This window comes from Hibiscus syriacus, unplaced genomic scaffold (genome assembly GCF_006381635.1).
Source record: "Hibiscus syriacus cultivar Baekdansim isolate YM2019G1 unplaced genomic scaffold, ASM638163v2 tig00109936_pilon, whole genome shotgun sequence".
Classification (NCBI taxonomy): domain Eukaryota; kingdom Viridiplantae; phylum Streptophyta; class Magnoliopsida; order Malvales; family Malvaceae; genus Hibiscus; species Hibiscus syriacus.
This window is the reverse complement of record NW_024062533.1, coordinates 266,036-285,466: the sequence shown is the minus strand read 5'-3', so window position 1 is coordinate 285,466 and position 19,431 is coordinate 266,036. Positions and strand designations below refer to the sequence as shown.

Genomic DNA, 19,431 nt, shown 5'->3' with positions numbered 1-19,431 from the left:
CAGTGAAAAAATATCTATGACCACTATGAGTGGAAATCCTATAAGGACCCCATAAGTCTATATAAATTAATTCAAAGGGTTTTGAGGACCTAGTAATACTAAGAGGAAATGTCAGTCTGGTTTGTTTTGCTAAAGGACAAATAATACAAGAATGGACAACATTTAAATCAAGTTTATCAGAAACATAAGGGGATAATTTGCGCATAGATGAAACAGAAGCATGCCCAAATCTAGCATGCCAAAGACCAGTTTTATTAGAGACAGAAACAATGGGTACAGAACAAGCATAAGAAACATGCCCATAACTAACTAAAGAATCAGAAAACAAACCAGTAGCTCCTTTAGTAGACTGAAAAATATAAAGGCCATTAAACCTTCTACCAATCCCCTTGATCATGTCAATGTAAAGATCCTGCAAGATACAAAAGATACAAGCATGATCTTTAGCAAGTCGAGAGACATAGATCAAATTATGAGAGAAACTAGGGACAAACAGGACACTAGAAAGAACTAAATTAGAGGTTAACCTATGAGAACCTATATGTGATACTAGTTCAATTTGGCCATTTGGTAGATGAACATAACGAGGGGAAGAGCATGAAACAGGAAATTGCAAACCCTTAAAAATATATAAGATGTGGTCAGTGGCACCAGTATCAATAATCCAACGAATACACAAATCAGTAGAAGTAGGTAAACCACAATTAACAGTACCTGCAAGATTCACACTGGAATCTGGAGCTGGATTCTTACTCAACAAACTGAGAATCTGATTGTACTGCTCAGAAGTAAATGTAGGCACAGTCAAAACAGAAGGAGAAACTATCGATCCAGTTTCAGTCTCTCCATCAACAGTGTGCACCGAATTAACCACCATGGAAGCTTGAGGAGTCTTCTTTCGATTGACCTTGAAATCCGACAAAAAACTGATAAGGAGATAACAATGATCGCGACTATGGCCTTTGACCTTGCAATACTCCCAGGTGCCAGTGAATCTCCTTCGGTCATTTCCTTCAGAAACAGCCGAGAACATTACAGAGGATTCAATGGATGCACCACTCAGCTGAATCCGATAAGACTCCTCCTGAATGATCATTGAGTACGCCTGATTAACAGTGGGAAGTGGCTTCATAATGAGGATTTGGCTTTGAATTGCAGAGTAAGTCTCATTAAGACCCATCAAAAATTGAAAAAGGCGTTGTTGTGCCACATGAACGGAGTTCTATTGTGCAGCCTCACAATCACAGAAAGAATAAGGGACGAGAGCAGTATACTCATCCCACAAGAGCTTGAGACGAGTGAAATACACCAAAACTGAAGAATCGCCTTGAATGAGCGTAGCAATCGAACGATGTAGGAAAAAAACTCTAGATCCGTCAATTTTATCAAATCTTTCCTTGAGATCTTTCCAAACATCCACTACGTTTGAAGCAAATACAATACTGGCTGAGAGATCTTGACTTAGAGAGTTCAAAATCCATGAGAGCACAAGAGCATTGCATCGTTCCCACTGAGGCTGCAACGGTTTGTCATAATCCTCTCTTCGACAGTTTCCATCCACAAAGCCAAGTTTGTTCTTGACCAGGAGCGCAATACGCATGGATCTACTCCATATAACATAGTTTTCGAAGCATGTGAGTTGATGCGAGACTAATTGGATGCCAGGCGTATCAGAAGGGTGTAAAAAAAGGGGTGACTGGAATCGATTGTAAAAGCCATGAACCCTAGGAGAACTGATTTGGGAGGAAACAATGGAATCACTGAAGCAAGATACCGGGCCTCAATGCTCAGAAAAAAAATGGGCCACACAGAGAACCCAAATGAGAAAAGACTGTAAACTGATACCATGTTAAAATTTTTTAGAATGAATAATGCTTCACATATATTATGTGTATGAAGTCTATACAAATATATATGCAATTTCAGCCTAACTAACTAATTGCTAATTAGTTACAGCTTAAAACAAAAATAACAAACTTCTACTCCTAACACTTTGTCTCGAAATACATTTTAGTGTTAAAGATTTTTTCGTTAAAAAAATATGTTCAAAGTTTTTTTAGTTATACTTTTAGGTGCCTACCGTTTATCTTTAATTTTTATTTTTTTCCTGTCCCAATATACTCTAAAGTTGGCTTTTTTCTCCTTCCACTTTTATGTTGAATTCCAGTGGTTGAATTATGTTTAGTATTATTAAGTTCTTCTATGTTGGTGTTAAGCATTCATTGCAACTCCAATGCATTTTTTTTGTTGGTTTTTTCACATTTGATATATTTTGGGTGTAATTAATTTAGTTTTAAACTAAGAGTGCTATCTTTTAAGTTTCAGTAATGCATATTATGTTCTGCATTCAGTTAGCATTGATGCTTAGTGCTAATTTTCATTTCAGCATATTTTGAGCTAATGTCATGTCCCTTTCGTATCTCTTTTAAGCATAATTAGCAGTAATGCATTTTGATGGCAAGGTTGACATGTATAAATGGATTGAATGGTTTGAGATGGGTTACCCTCCGTTATGAAATTAACTTTCATATTCCGCTGCAGGGGCCTCCTTGGGTTGAGACGGGGGATACTTGGGAGCTACCTTCATCACTAACAGAAAAATATAAAGCAGCTGGTGGACAAGGAACTGCATTACGTGGAATATTTCCGGAGATTCATGGGGCTTGGGCATCTGTGGGTAATTCTTTCTTTCTCTGGCGTTTTGACAAATGGTAAGATTTTTGTTACTTGTTACTTGTTTTGATTTAGTGTTTTGTAATTTATCATTTATTAGATCACCCATTTCATTATTTGTGAGTTTTAGCTGGCTGCCTGTTGAATATCCATAAAATGATATGCTCTCTTTTTGGAATGAATATGAACCTCTTGGAATTAGAGAAATTACTTGGATTGAGGCAAGCGTTTTTTTTAATATAATTTTATTAATTGGAAATAAATTTGGTAACTTGTAAGCATTTAATGTAAGATGTGGTCTGCTAAAAGAAAAAGAGGTGTCAATTATGCTAAAACATGAGCTGTCTTATTGTGTATTGATGGTTGTGGAAATCTCTTAGCAATGTGCTGTTTCTTTGATCCAGGCTATATCTAAGTTAGCATTTGTGGATTAGGGTGTGCAAGTCAATCTGAAAAAGCACTAAAATGGAATTCATTATGAAAATAGGTTGGGATGACTAAGATGTTGCCTGGTTGAAGGCAATAGGCAATGAGGTGTTGGAATTTTCTTGACGGTAATAATATATATATCTGAGGAACGAGGGCTTTGTATTTTGTGAGTTGGTTTCACTCGTATTTTTGTTCTTCTGTTATTATTGTTTTGTGCATATTCAGTTACTCATTATGTTATCTACCGTTGGTCCTTATCAAGCCATGTATATGGTGTGAATTAGGTTCATTGCCCTTTCGTGAAAGGTCTGCTTCCATTGTTCTTTTTTCTTAGATGCCACTTCTGAATGATGAGAACAGTATAGGTGAGCGATGCTGTGATTTTGCAATCCTTTTTATATTCATAATGTTTTAGGGTAGCAGTTTAAAGATTTTATGTAAGCTTTATTATAAAGGGGAGACTATCTACCTAGATATAGGTTGTTTATCTGAAGAGAGTAATGTCTATCAAATGTAATGTTTTCTCATTGAATCTTGCTTTCTAGAAAATTTTCAATTTATATATAAGGCAATCCACAAGTGCTGTTAAATCAAATCAATTGTTGGATGAAATATTAAGGCTCTTACTGTGTCTTGATTTGATGTATCCAGCATTTAGTTGGCCAAGTACATTTTTGTTATTCAATGGCTTGTGTGCATCATGATGGATGGATAGCCTCCACCCTTTTTCCCATTGAATCCCAATTCCAGGGGCCATTCTTTGTGTTGAATCTAGGACCCGCATTCTTCACCCATAAAGAGATGGTTCTTGAACTACCAAGCTGAATTCAGAGTTTATAATTTTTTTGAAACAAAGTATTTGTCCTTTTCTATTTTGTCCATTTTTTAATTTTTATTTGCTTCTCCCGCATCACATCTTTACTTTTGATTAGGGATGGCCAATGTCCTGAATACAATGTGGAGGAACAAGCTATATGTGGTGTTGGCCTCACCAAATCTAGACCTGGCATTTTCATTGAAGCTATGCAGTATCTTTTAATATTAGCAACTCCTGTTGAGGTAAGAACTTGGCTTTTGTATGCATCTAGAAGTTGTTATATCACGAATATCCTATTTATGATTAAAATATGGAATTGATAAAATATCCTCTTTCTAAATGATTTATGCTGACAAGGATTTCGTCCTTTTTGTTGGGAAATAAATAAGTAACGAGTAATTTTCCTATAACCAGATTAGTGAGAATGCGAAATAAACGCGGAAAAATAATACCCGAAATTGATAACGGGTTCAGTCAATTTTGCATACGTCTCCGGACTGCTGCAGATCTTTTATTAAAGAGAAAATTTACAAGTGTTTACAAAACACACTTGAGAGAGAACTAGAAGATTTTGGGATAATTTTGAAGCTAAATGAGCTAGGGTATTTATAGTTGAAGCTTATGGACTAATCTTTGAAAATACCCTAAAGTACAATGACTAAAATGTAATTAATCATTTCTTAAATTCAAAAAAAATGGGCTGCCTAACTTTAAAAAATTAGCAGCCCCTAACAGCCCCATTTGCTTTTGTTTTTCTAGCCGCCCATGTTTTTATATTCAATAATCTTCCACTTGAAGATTGATTTAAATCTGTCTTCACACCTCGATCAATACAACAGTATTTCTAGTCTTGTTATTCTAGCATGCCAACTGAAGTTGAACACAACTTCAGTTTGTCCGTAGTCACCGTCTTTGTCAACATGTCTGCCGGATTTTGAGCTCCACTAATCTTTTCAAGTTTCAAAATCCCATCTTCCAGAAGAGACCGGATAAAATGATATCTCAATTGTATGTGCTTCATCCTGGAATGAAAAGACGGATTCTTTGCTAGATGTATAACACTTTGACTGTCGCAATACAAGATATTGTTTTCTTGTTTCTTGCCTAACTCTTCCAAAAAACTTTGGAGTTAAACCATCTCCTTGCTGGCTTCCGTAACAGCAACATATTCTGTTTCAGTTGTGGAGAGAGCAACTATCTTCTGTAGTTGAGAAACCCAGCTCACTGCAGTTCCTCCTAGAGTATAGATATACCATGTAGGTGCTTCTTCTGATGTCGAGATTTCCGGCTAAGTCAACATCTACATAGCCTGTTAGTATTGTATCTCCACCTTTGAAACAAAGTGATTTGTTTGTGGTACCCCGTAGATATCTGAGGATCCATTTGACTGCTTCCTAGTGTACCTTGCCTGGATTATTCATGTACCTGCTAACAGCTCCCACTGCTTGAGCAATATCTGGTCTGGTACAAACCATGACATACATCAGACTTCCAATTGCTGAGGCATATGGCACCTTCACCATGTGTGCACGTTCTTCCTCCGTCTTTGGTGACTGTTCTTTGGAGAGTCTAAAATGAACAGCTAAAGGTGTACTTACTGGTTTAGCATCTTGCATGTTGAACCTGGAGAGTACTTTATTGATGTACTCAGCCTGTGATAATATCAAAGTCCCCGACTTTGTGTCTCTCTTGATCCTCATCCCAAGAGTCTGGTTTGCAGTGCCCAGATCCTTCATAGCAAACTGCTTCGACAATTTTTGCTTCAAATTTATAATCTCTTGCATGTCTGATCCTGCAACGAGCATGTCATCAACGTACAATAATAAAATAATGAAGTTGTTGTCGAACCTCTTGATGTAGAAACAATGATATGCTTGGCATTTGGTAAAACCACTGCTACTCATGAAACTATCGAACTTCTTGTACCACTGTCTAGGAGCTTGTTTTAAATCATACAAGCTCTTCTTCAACCTGCATACCAGGTTTTTCTTGCCTGCCTCTATGAAGCCTTTTGGTTGCCTCATATAGATTTCTTCCTCCAAATTACCATGGAGGAAAGTTGTCTTCACATCTAATTGCTCAAGATGTAAATTCTCTGTAGCTACAATTTTCAACACCGGTCTAATTGTAGACAGTTTTATGACTGGAGAGAAAATTTCATTGTAGTCAATAGCTTTTTTTTGCTGAAAACTTTTTACAACCAATCTTGCTTTGTAGCGTTTGCTCCCATCGTGCTCTTATTTGATCCTGTAAATCCACTTGTTATGAAACGCTTTCTTGCCTGGTGGTAATTCAGCTAATTCCCATGTCTGATTTGACATAAGCGAGTCCATCTCATCTTTCATGGAAGACTCCCACTTGACTGAATCCTCCACTTGCATTGCTTCATCATAACAATCTGGTTCACCATTGTCAGTCAGCAACAAGTAGTGCAAAGAAGGAGAATATCGATGGGTTGGTTTAGTAATTCTGGAGGAGCGTCTTAGTTTCGGTGTGCCTGGTTCTTCTTGGACTGCTTCAGGACTGATCTGAACATCATTTCTAGAAATCTCCTCGAACTCAGCAAATTCCTTTGTTTCAGCTTCGGTGTTTGAGCTACTTGATTCTATGGTTGATCTCTCTTTGTACATCACATTCTCATTGAAAATGACATCTCTACTTCTGATGATCTTCCGATTTTCATAGTCCCAAAACCGATAACCGAACTCATCACCGCCATAACCAACAAAGACACATTTGTTGGACTTAGCATCAAGTTTACTTCTTTCAGCAGAGTCTATGTGTACATAAGAAATACAACCAAACACTCTTAAGTGTGAAAGGTTTATTTATTTCTTGCTCCAAACTTCCTCTGGTATTCCGCTATCTAAGGGAACTAAGGGCCCATGGTTGATCAGGTAAGCTGCAGTGTTGATAGCTTCAGCCCATAGCAATTTGGGCAAGCCGGCGTATATCCTCATGCTTCTGGCACGTTCATTCAGAGTTATGTTCATGCGCTCTGCTATGTCATTATGCTGCGGTGTCATGAGAACTGTTCTCTCCATCTTGATCCCATTGTTTGCGCAAAATTCTCTGAATCTACTATTTTTGTACTCTCCTCCATTATCAGACCTCAACCGCTTGACTTTCAAACCAGTCTCGTTTTCCACCATGGCCTTCCATTTTCTGAAGGTATCAAAGACTTCTGATTTCTTCTTCAGAAAATAAACCAACACCTTCCTTGTTGAATCATCGATGAATGTGACATAATATAGTGAGCCTGCAAGGGATGGAACTGGAGATGGTCCCCATACATCAGTATGAACCAACTCTAACTTTTCTGCCTTGGGTGTCTTGCAAATCTTTGCAAAACTGACTTTCTTTTTTTGCCAAAGATGCAATCTTCACATAGTCCTACATCTATATTCTTTAGATCCGGAAGCTTCCCTTTTGACAAAAGTGTCTTCATCCCTTTCTCACTCATATAGTCAAGCCTTTGGTACCAGAGGTTTGATTTTCCATCAGCATTTACTGCAGCAATGATATTCTCTAAATTTGAGGTTACATAGAGAGTACCAGTCTTCTTACCACGAGCAATGACGAGTTCTCCTTTGGTGATCTTCCATTCACAGCTTGAAAAAGTTGTGTTATATCCTTCTCCATCAAGCTGTCCTGCAGAAATCAAATTTCTTTTGAGGCCAGGAATATGTCTTACTTCTTTCAGCGTCCATGTGGTATGGTTTGGCAACTTTAATCGGATGTCTCCTTTTCCGACAATCTTCAAGGTTTCATCATCAGCTAGATGAACTTTCCCAAAATCACCACTAACATAGTTCTCCATGATTTCTCGGCATGGGGTGAAGTGGAAAGATGCCCCTGAATCCAAGATCCATGATTCAATCGGACTGTTGATGCTTAGAATCATGACATCACCTGTCTCCTCTGTCACGTTGGCAGAATCTTGTGCGCCGATATTTTTCTTCGGTGCTCGACAATCTCTCTTAAAGTGACCCTTCTTGCCGCAGTTATAACATGTAAAATTTTTCTTTCCCGTTCTTGATTTTCCCCTTCTGGATTTCGATCTGACACGATTTGAATTTATTTATGAAGTTCTCCCTCTGGACTCCGTGTGCAAGGCTGAGGAGGTTGATGCTTCACCCGATTCTCTCTGTCGAATTTCTTCGCTCAATATCAGATCACGAACATCGTCGAATTTTAATTTGTTGTTTCCCGACGAGCTGCTGACTGCTGTAACAGTAGCATTCCAACTGTCTGGTAGAGATGATAAGAGAATTAAAGCTCGAACTTCATCATCGAATTCAATTTCCACTGAACTTAACTGGGTTGTGATTGTGTTGAGTTCATTTAGGTGTTGTGTCATTGATGCCCCTTCCGTCATCCGCAAATTGAATCGCCTCATCAAGTGCACTTTGGTTTAGGCTGATGACTTCTCATACATACTGGAGAGAGCCGCCATAAGACCCGCCGTGGTCTTTTCTTTTGCTATGTTGAAAGCAACATTGTGGGATAACGTCAATCGGATAACTCCGAGGGCTTGTCTGTCGAGAAGAGCTCAGTCTTCATTCTTCATGCCCTCTGGTTGTTTTCCTGAGAGAGGTTGATATAGATTTTTCTGGTACAGAAAATCTTCAATCTACATCTTCCAAAAGCCAAAGTCCGCATCATCGAACTTTTTAATTTTCACATTCCCTTTGTCTGCAGCCATCGCTCCCACTCGAATTTGGCTTCGTTTGGATCGTTTCTGACTATTCTTGCGAACCATCGTGTATTAAAACACCTCCGTCGACAAATTTGTATCGCCGACAAAATTTTACTATTCACGAAATTCACTATTCACATGAATAGTAATGAATAATAACCTCACAAAACATTGACAAAATTCACAACCAACAGCTCTGATTACTAGTTGTTGGGAAATAAACAAGTAACGAGTAATTTCCCTATAACCAGATTAGTGAGAATGCGAAATAAAAGCGGAAAAATAATACCCGAAATTGATAACGAGTTCAGCCAATTTTGCCTACGTCTCCGGACTGCTGCAGATCTTTTACTAAAGAGAAAATTTACAAGTGTTTACAAAACACACTTGAGAAAGAACTAGAAGATTTTGGGATAATTTTAAAGCTAAATGAGCTAGGGTATTTATAGTTGAAGCTTACAGACTAATCTTTGAAAATACCCTAAAGTGCAATGACTAAAATATAATTAATCATTTCTTAAATTCAAAAAAAATGGGCTGCCTAACTTTGAAAAATTAGCAGCCCCTAGCAGCCCCATTGAATTTCCTTGCAGCCCCATTTGCTTTTGTTTTTCCAGCCGCCCATGTTTTTATATTCAACACTTTTGTGTTGTATCCAATGTTGGCAAGGGCATACGTGCAGTCAAGGTTCTTTACCCCTGTATTGCCTGATGTGCAATGTGCGAAAATGCACTTGCCCGAGTAAGTAAGGTACATATACATAAATAATATCAAAGGGAAATGCTTTCTGTTTTTAACACTAAATCGGAGTAATATTTGCTTTATTTTCTACTTTCATGCCAGCATTTGCCCTCTGTTTCATCAATGAAAAATGAGCAGAGTTCAAAGTAAGAGAAGAGGGAGAGTAGAAATTGAGAAAAGAAAAGGAAATTGAGAGCCGGAAAAAAAGAAGTTTGAAACATGATAAAGTACATTTTCTAGAGCCGGCAAAAAAGAAGTATGAAACATGATAAAAGAAGTTTTGGTGGCTGTGAATTTATTTCTTTTTTTTAAGGAAAACCTTTTGATAGAATATAACCCCTTCTTCTATCTATTATGAGGATGTTGGTCTTTTTTTCCTTTAAATTTTATAATAAAAACTTATAAAAAAATTAAAAAGAGAAACCCGTTAGGCTTTTTACTCGAGCACCCCATTTTTAGCGAGGAAAAGTGTGAGACTTTTTATATTTCTCTTACCAGACTTGCTTGCTATCAGTTGATTCTTGTAGGAGTATGCTGCTCTGGAGGGCGCGATAATATTGATCCTTATGCAGAAGTTACACTGCAATCTTTGCCAGAGTATGCGATACCTTTTGATGGAGTTACCATGACTTGTATCACATATACTGATCAGGGTCGTATTTTCATGGCTGGCCGAGATGGCCACATCTATGAGCTGCATTACACGACTGGTTCAGGCTGGCATAAGCGTTGCAGTAAAGTTTGCCTCACTGCAGGTGTAGGGAGTGTTATTTCAAGGTGTGTTCTACTACTTAAATTCTTTTGGCTCGTGTGGTCATTTTGCTTTTTCTATAATTTCACCTACGCATTTAGTTCTCTATCTACATGATTTGTCCCCTTCTGATTATAAAACTACTGTGAGATAACCTCACAATGAGGACCTTGAGTACTTTTCGTTTGGCAAGTGTTTAAATATGCTTTGAAAACAGAGATCTTTGTTGGTTTTCAGGTGGGTTATACCAAATGTGTTTAAGTTTGGAGCTGTAGACCCCATTGTTGAAATGGTTGCCGATAACGAAAGGCGGATTCTATATGCAAGAACTGAAGATATGAAAATTCAGGTTTTTGTTATGGGGCCTAGTGGAGACAGTCCATTGAAGAAAGTGGCTGAAGAAAGGAATTTGTTAAATCAGAAAGGTGCACATTATGGAGGTAGCAAACAACAGCACCAAGAGGATCAAATTGATCATCAAAACCATCTATTGTTTCAATTTCCCCTTTGTCCACGCTAAAATCGAAGTGGCGGCATCTTGTTGCTATTTTATAAGATGTTAGAAGAACGTACCTTTCCACCTCCTTATCTAATGGAAGTAACAGTACTGTTGGAGGTTTGGGTGGATTTAACAATCATCACCACAGGCCAAGCTGTTTAAAAATTGTAACCACTAGGCCTTCGCCTTTTTTAGGTGTCAGCAGTGGACTTACCTTTGGCGCAATGTCATTGGCTGGTAGGACTCAGACCGAGGATCTTTCACTGAAGGTTGAAACAGCATACTATTTTGCTGGAACTCTTGTTCTTTCTGATTCGTCACCACCAACCATGTCTTCTCTTCTCATTGTGAGAAGAGATTTAAGCTCACAGTCATCTCTGTCAGGTAATTTAGAAGCAAGTGTTCGGAATTCCCGAGCGCTACGAGAATTTGTATCTTTCTTGCCCGTTGAAGGGCGAATGCTCTTTGTGGCAGATGTTCCTCCCTTACCAGATACAACTGCCACTGTCTTATCACTTTATTCAGAGCTTGAATTTTTTGGATTTGAAAGCTCAGTTGAGTCCTTTGAAAAGGCATCCGGAAAGTTGTGGGCTAGAGGTGACATTTCAACTCAACATATACTACCAAGGAGGAGAATTGTTTGATGGAAGTAGTTTTCAATCGACCTATTGATATTCTAAGAAGATTGTTGGAGTCGAACTCTCCAAGATCCATATTAGAGGATTTCTTTAATCGTTTTGGTGCTGGTGAAGCAGCTGCTATGTGTTTGATACTAGCTGCAAAGGTGGTTCATTCTGAAAATCTTATAAGCAATGTTGTTGCTGAAAAGGAAGCTGAAGCATTTGAGGACCCAAGAATTGTTGGAGTGCCACAATTTGAAGGTGCTGGTGGATTATCAAATACTCGAATAACAGCTGGGGGTTTCAGCATGGGGCAGGTTGCTCAGAAGGCCGAGCCAGTGTTCTCAGGTGCTCATGAAGGGCTCTGCCTGTGCTCATCAAGGTTTCTATTTCCTGTTTGGGAGCTCCCTGTTATGGTTGTGAAAGGTGGTTATGATGAAGCATCAGAAAATGGGTTGATTTCGTGCAGACTTTCTGTTGGGGCGATGCAAGTCCATGAGAACAAGATTCGTGCTTTGGAGATGTTCTTAAGGTCTAGAAGGAACAAAAGAAGAGGGCTTTATGGATGTGTAGCTGGTTTAGGTGACATGACTAGTTCTATTCTGTACGGAACTGGTTCAGAATTAGGAGCCAGTGATAGGAGCATGGTGAGAAACTTATTTGGTGCTTATTCCCGGAGTGTGGAGTCTAATGCCGGTGGAACATCAAATAAAAGACAGCGATTGCCGTATAGTCCCGCTGAATTGGCTACAATGGAGGTGGTGTGGAATTTCCTGATGCATCCATTTATAATGTACTTAACCCTAGACCTCATATCTGTGTCTTACAAAAGTCTTGTGCTACAGGTTAGAGCAATGGAGTGCGTCCGTCAGTTGCTTCTTAGGTCTGCTGAAGCTCTGTTTTTACTACAGCTTGTTTCTCAGCATCATGTAACACGCTTGGTCCAGGGGTTTGATGCAAATATCCGCCGCCAGGAGTTGGTTCAGTTGACATTCCACCAACTTGTTTGTTCTGAGGGTGACTGCCTTGCTACAAGACTTATTTCTGCCTTGATGGAGGTAACTGAATCTTATATAAAGTATCATCGAAGTTCAGTATATGAACTCTTTTCTTAATTCCCAGGATTTTCTTTTCTTCAAATTGTATATTAGAGTTTCTGAAGGATTGCGCTAATAAATGTTGTTCCAGTATTATACCGGCCCTGATGGCAGGGGAACCGTGGATGATATAAGTGGGAAATTACGTGAGGGATGTCCAATCTATTTCAAGGAGTCTGATTATAAGTTTTCTTGGTTGTGAAATGTCTTGAAAGAGCTGCTGTAACTTCTGATCCTAATGCGAAGAAAAATCTTGCCGTGGAGGCCTTTGAATTCCTAAGTAAAGTTCCAGAATCCACTGATTTAAGAACTGTTTGCAAACGGTTTGAGGACTTAAGGTGATTTTATCATTCAATTAAGGGGCTAGAATATGATTTCTATAACAAGACATTGTTTAAATCAGATTATTGCATCTTTAACTTGAGACTTTACTGCAGGTCTTATGAAGCTGTGGTTTGCTTACCCCTACAGAAAGCTCAGGCACTTGATCCTGCAGGTGATGCTTTCAATGAGCAAATTGATCAAGCAATCAGAGAATATGCAATTTCCCAGATTGAACAGTGCTATGGGATATGAACAAACTTAAAAAGAAGATTGTTACTTTTTATTAATTAATTTACAGCCTTTATAAGGAGAACTAAGTACAAATAAGGAAACAATCCCTAAAAATCAGTAACTTCCTAAGAATTAGAGACTAAGATTAGATCCTACTATACAAGGTAACTCCTAGGACTAAGGTTAGTATTATATCCTTAATCTTGGGAATTCTAACAAGACAATTAGTAGTGCTTTACGTTCTCTGAAAGGTGAGGGCTCACAGAGGGAATTTGGGTCTCCTGCTGCAGTGAAATCTGTCCTTGATAATGCTTCACGGAGAAAATTTATATGCCAGATTGTTCAGCATAGTGTTCAATCACCTGACAGAATATTTCATGAGTACTTGTATAGAACTATGATTGATTTAGGTCTTGAGAATGAGCTGTTGGAATATGGAGGTCCTGATTTGGTATTATTTTATTTCAAAGTTGACTGTCAACCTGTGAACACCGTTTTCTTCAGAGCTTTGATGATGAATTGCTGAAATTACTTTTTCAAATTGTTTTTCACATTTCTATCATCTTCCATATAGGTTCGAACTCTATCTGCATTGACATCAGCAACCCCTTCAATGGGTCAACCGGGAGCTCCTATTCATTCTAATCAAGCCAAATACTTTGATCTCTTGGCTCGATATTATGTCTTGAAGCGACAGCATTTACTTGCAGCTCATGTACTGTTGAGGCTGGCTGAAAGACGCTCAATTGATGGGAGCACTGCTCCTAGTCTTGAACAGAGGTAGACAGCTTTCATTTTATCAATTTTTATCCATATCTTCTTAGACCTTGTGGGTTGTAAATCAGTAAATTCATCTCTATAATCATGTGCTGATCTGATATCTGGTTGTTGTATTGAAAATCTAAATGTGTTCTTATCCTTCAAACCATTTAACCTTTGATACAAGATTAAGAGGAAGAGCTGCTATTCAGCTTTTTGGAGTGCTATGCACACACATGACATGTAGTAATTAGTCAAATGCATCCATTGTACTGTTTGTGGCTTTCAACACTAGTTTTATAATTGGTGTTGAAAGAACTTTGAATTGTGATTGTAAGAGGGGAAAAGGAAACTCATTCCTTGTCAGAATGATTTGTCTAACACTTGTTTTGATTGTCAATGTCAGGCGTCAATACCTAAGTAATGCTGTTCTCCAAGTCAAGAGTGATAGTAACAATGATAGTCTGGTAGCTTCTAGCCGGGGTGCTTTTGATAGTGGACTGCTGGACTTACTCGAAGGGAAGCTTGCTGTTCTTCAGTTTCAGATAAAGGTTAAAGAGGAACTGGAAGCAATTGCTACCGGGTTAGAAGCTACACCTGGTACATCAGAATCTGTTCAAAATGGATCTGCTGCTGATAGCAGATTTAATGGCGATGCCAATTTATTGAATGCTGCACGAGAGAAGGCCAAGGAGTTATCTTCAGATTTGAAGAGCATTACTCAGTTGTATAATGAATATGCAGTTCCTTTTGAACTTTGTGAGATAAATGTGCTTGTTTTTAATTCTCTTTCTCCCTGTTCTGTTACTCTCAGTGGAGATGTTGTATATAAAAAGAGAGGTGAAAAGAATATATTCATAAATAAATATATGCACACATATCTTGGGATCTGACAAGGAGCAAATAAGTAACAAAATGAGGGGTGGAGAGAGAATTATATCTCATATAATAGTATTCTTCAATTGAAATTTTCTTAAACTGAATTGTGTTTCCAAATGATTCAACATGTTGTTTGGAATTGTTTTTAATGGCTTTTATTAAGGTTTTTCTTGTACTATTTCCCTTTAATCATGTGATAACTTCTGTTATTATTATTAATGAGATTCGTTGCCTTTTCATTTCTGCCTTTAGATATGCCTGGAAATGCTGCACTTTGCAAACTACTCAGGTGATGCTGATAGTAGCATTATCCGAGAAACCTGGGCTAGACTCATTGATCAAGCTCTTTTAAGAGGTGGTGTTGCGGAGGCTTGCTCTGTTTAGAATAGGGTTGGTTCTAAAGTGTATCCCGGGTATGGAGCCGTTTTACCTCTGGATCCTCTCTGCCTTCATCTAGAGAAGGCTGCATTGGTACATCTTCCTCTTGGCTACTTTCAATTTAGTTATATCTCTGTTGAATGGAAATTGGTCCTTATTTTATTGAATACTTGTTTTCTCTGAAACATGTTCAACTCGGTAGGAGAGGGTGGAACCCGGAATCGAATCTGTTGGAGATGAAGATGTGGGAAGAGCTCTTCTGGCAGCTTGCAAGGGTGCAGCCGAACCCGCATTGAACACTTACGATCAATTATTATCAAATGGAGCTATTTTGTCATCGTCGAACCTCAGATTACACCTTCTTCGATCAGTGCAAGTGGTACTGCGTGAATGGGCGATGTCTGTATTTGCACAAAGAATGGGCACAACTGCGGTCGGCGCGTCTTTAATATTAGGTGGAACATTCTCACCGGAACAGACGATGGTTTTAAATCAAGGGGTTCGCGACAAGATCACGAGTGCAGCCATCGGGTCAGTTCCTTCAAGCTCTGTTTAGTAGAGCACATATTTAGCTGTGGGTTATAGTTTTTAAAATAGTATATTTGGGATTCTACAGGTACATGACGGAGGTGAGGAGATTGGCACTTCCACAGAGTCGGACTGAGACCATTTATAGAGGATTTCGAGAACTTGAAGAATCTATTAATTATGTGTTCGATCAAATAATAATTTTAACAATTTTATTTGAAGATGAAATAAAGTACAAGTCGAGAAAGAAAATATACCAAAAATAAAATCCATGCAGGATGGCCCTAATCATTCATTCTTATAAACTATAATAATGAAGCATATACAACTGATAAATATCATTTTTATTTTCAACAAGACTGGAAAAACTGGCACACAAGATGGCCCATAGGAATGAAGTCAACCCCAAAAAGCCATTCAAACGGAAAAAAAAAAGTTAAGCCAAGAATGAATATATATATATATATATAATAGCATGTTCAGTTTCAGCTCTTCATAGCATAGGGTTTCTTCTGTACAATACACAGAGAGTATCATCGACGACTTAATCGGACAACATCCAAGGCTTGCTCTCCTTATCTTTCATACTTGTTCATTTACCTTCAAAATATTGTATTTGCAGAGAGGGCATGTTGCATTCATCTTAAGCCATTTCACAATACATGTTGAATGAAAATGATGGTTGCAAGGGAGAGCATGGAGGTCCACCCCATCTTCGTATGAGCTTAGACATATACAACATTCCTGCCAAAAAAAAGGACGATTAGAATAGCATAGCTGTCGCCTGAAAGGAGTCGCATTGAGCAAACCAGCCACCAGAAAGTTATCAGATTGAGTTGCAACTTACTGCATCCTCAGGTAGGAGTATGCGCTCATTTGCGAAGTAACCGCTGCTCATTTCTACGGGGATCATTTTCCCTGCTCCCTTCTCACTGTTGTTTATAATCTGAAATCTATATTTCGGAAGGATACTAAGATCTGCTTCTGATGCACCTTCCTGATCAGTATAAGCCCAAGATAAGAAAATGCTATTTAGTACCACTACCAAGTTGTTCTATAAATTTTTCAGTAAGCATAAAATGTGTTTCCCGATACCTGCTCCGTAACAGCATAAAGAATTGCAATGATGCATGGCAAGCAGCAGCAGAGAGCAATCCCAATTAAACAGGCCAAAACAACACAAAAGATTGCAAAAAATACATCAAATGCTAGAAAAACCACAGCCAACCTGCAAAAGTCACATATTAAAGATCCGTATACACCATAGTAAACATGCCAAAAACCTATGTTACCAGGAATAAGGGTTAATGTCGGACACATGCATCCAACACACATATGCTCTTTTTCTATAAACAATTTTCAAGATATTTGAAAAATCATATCCCATATCCGTGCCCAATTATTGTAAAACAAATCTGCTTTAGAGAAAATACAGTCTGGAGAACATAGCCACAAAAAATAGAATACAGGAAAAGACTAGATATTCTTTTTGGGAGATGGTATTTGGGGTTCCGAAATGCTTAACATGTAAAAGTACTCTACTACCGTTTCCCCCCAAATTTTTGGCTTAACTAAAGCATCAACTTCTTTTTTGCAGCCAATTGAGAATCAGGGAAAGAAATTCCAAAAGGTAACAGAATGATTGTGTTTCAAGGAGAACAACACAGATATTATACAAGAATGAGATGATAACTGGTGTCGAATGTTTCAATAACTTGGCAACTATAGGTAAAAACTCTTGTATGTATTTCTCTTTTCCATCGAGGCGGAAATCATATGTCATTAACAAATATGTAATCCTAACAGAAGATAAGGTGCTTGCAAAACAACAGGTTGGCCAACAACATACCAATACAATCGTGAAGCATTTTGCAGAAGGATATCACCACCAGAAACTACCCAATAGAAGCCAACCATCCACCAAACAAATGATGCCATTGTATTCAATGATTCGCACCGTTTAGGTACACTGCCCATTACATCATCAAATCAGTACAAGAATAATAACTTGATCATCCCAAGTTGCTGTTTCCACAACAGAAAATAAATGCAAATCTAGACGGACAATACAAAAAATACACTCAAATGATAGCTTGGCAACAGTTTCATTACTTTGGTGAATTGGGTTGATTAGTAATCAAAATAGAAAACTATTATACTAAAATATAATGCCAGTAGATAAGTTGTTGTCCACAAGATAAGACACGTCAATTCCCCAAGCTTCTCCATTGTGCATAAAGGCGGAAAAAAAGTGTGTGTTGTTCTGTTTGAGTTACTCTACCATCATCCAAAGCTAAATGCTAAGTCCATTCGATAGATATTGGCAGTTTGGCATTCACTTTTTTCAATACTATGCCCTATGACATTGGTTCTTGTATTTGGACCAGGGACTCGTTCCAATTTCAAAAACAGATGCAGCCTAATTCGTTGCCCAGCAGCATTCCCAAAGTTTAAACATTGTATTCACCATGAAGGCGAAGACTAAAATGATAATGATAATTTCACCAATTATATTCGCAAAACATAAAAAAAGTGCCACAACTAGAATAAATGATAACACCAAAACAAAGCCTTCCAATTCCTTCAAAATAACCCGAGGCTCAAATCTTCTAAACCTGAACAGCCAAGATGATACTCAAACCCTAATCTATCCAAAATAAAAAAGCAATAGAATGCCAAATTGACCCCAAACCCTAATCCAGTCTAATACAAAAATAAGTAATAATTTCATCAAAATTCCAAGTTCAGAGCATAATACTTCGTGCACTAAAACAAATTCGATCCTAAAAGAAAGCCTGAATCTACATCTGAGTTAAACTAAGAAACAAGAAACCACTAAAAAAATTTCAAAGTTAAACAAACAAAAACCCCAATCAAGATTTGTAGCTTAAAAACACAAACAAAAAAAAGCAAAATTATACAAAAAGAAACTGACCTTGATTCATTTGATCCTAAAAGATTCCTTCCAATACCGTCTTCATCGTCTTCACTATCACTAACATCCCCAGAAACTGCATCTCCACTCTCCCCATCCCTAGCAGATATTCTACTACTGTTCCTTCGCCTGTACTCCAACCACACTAAAACAACATGAACCAAGCACTGCAAGGCATACCCGCAGATCCAGACTCTAATAGGAGTATTAGGTCTCTCGTCCGCCGTACAGATCAGCATAACCACCGACACCGCCACGAACGCTGTATTCCACAGCATGTCCAGTGCCACCACCGGCTTCGAGTACCCCCAGTCGGCCCTCCGCTCCTCCAACTCACGTGCCGCCGTCTCCCTCACCAGCATGGGAGCGCCACGCCGTCCCGTAGCTCGACCCAACAGTTGGGTCAACGTAACAGGGCGGGGCGCCGATCCATCGGATTGACGAGGACGGAGTAGCGGCGCGTGAGGATCAGACGCCGCTATAGATGTTTCGGATGAAGATGTGAAAGACATGTGTAACCCCCCAAAAAAAAGAGGAAGAAATCTCCAGAAAAGTCAGAAATAGAAAATAAACATAATTGAAGAATATTAGCGGTTTGGATTAAAGAGTTTCAGTTCTGCACACTCTTTTCAACGGTGTTTTGTTTTCTCTTAATTCCTTCTCGCACCTTATTTTATTACTTAGTTTATTTTTACTCCTCTTTTTACCCACTTAGCACTGCATTTCTTAGGTATAAATTTCATGTAACAACCCGATTTTTAAAATAATATTTAATTGAAATTAGAGGGTTTAATTGTAAAAATTGGCGAAAATTAAGATTAAATTGAAAGATTTTAAAACTAGGAGCTTGTTTTAGAGTTAAAGAAAATTCAGGGACCAAGCCCTGAATTTATCCTTGGAGTGTCGACAGACATTTGTTATTTATGCGTGATTTCTGTTTTGAAAAACGAAAATCAATTTCACAAATTCTTCCTCAAGCACACAACTTCCAAACTCGATCCCAACGCCGTCCGAATTCCAATCGTTGTTTTGAAACCACCGTTGTGTTCATCATCAAGCGAGGAATAAACT

General features: G+C 38.3%; 1 protein-coding gene and 1 pseudogene across 1 annotated transcript; one reads left to right on the top strand and one right to left on the bottom strand.

Annotated features, from left to right (window-relative positions):
- The first annotated feature begins 2,444 nt into the window (after nucleotides 1–2,444).
- LOC120210788 lies at nucleotides 2,445–15,816 on the top strand (annotated as a pseudogene).
- Nucleotides 15,817–15,994: 178 nt separating this feature from the next.
- On the bottom strand, nucleotides 15,995–18,901 carry LOC120210820 (E3 ubiquitin protein ligase RIE1-like). Its single transcript, XM_039209482.1, has 5 exons — nucleotides 18,361–18,901; nucleotides 17,275–17,394; nucleotides 16,521–16,653; nucleotides 16,273–16,422; nucleotides 15,995–16,169 (listed from the first exon to the last, which is right to left on the bottom strand). Exons 1-5 carry the CDS (start codon nucleotides 18,870–18,872, stop codon nucleotides 16,008–16,010), a joined length of 1,077 nt encoding a protein of 358 aa, XP_039065413.1. The 5' UTR covers nucleotides 18,873–18,901; the 3' UTR covers nucleotides 15,995–16,007.
- Between the last annotated feature and the right edge of the window lie 530 nt (nucleotides 18,902–19,431).

Coding starts and splice junctions, on each gene's coding strand:
- LOC120210820 (XM_039209482.1), bottom strand. CDS start 18,872: ATGTCTTTCACATCTTCATCCGAAACATCTATAGCGGCGTCTGATCCT. Junction 16,423..16,520: donor TTTATGCTGTTACGGAGCAG/GTATCGGGAAAC, acceptor TATACTGATCAG/GAAGGTGCATCAGAAGCAGA. Junction 16,170..16,272: donor TACTCCTACCTGAGGATGCA/GTAAGTTGCAAC, acceptor TTTTTTTGGCAG/GAATGTTGTATATGTCTAAG.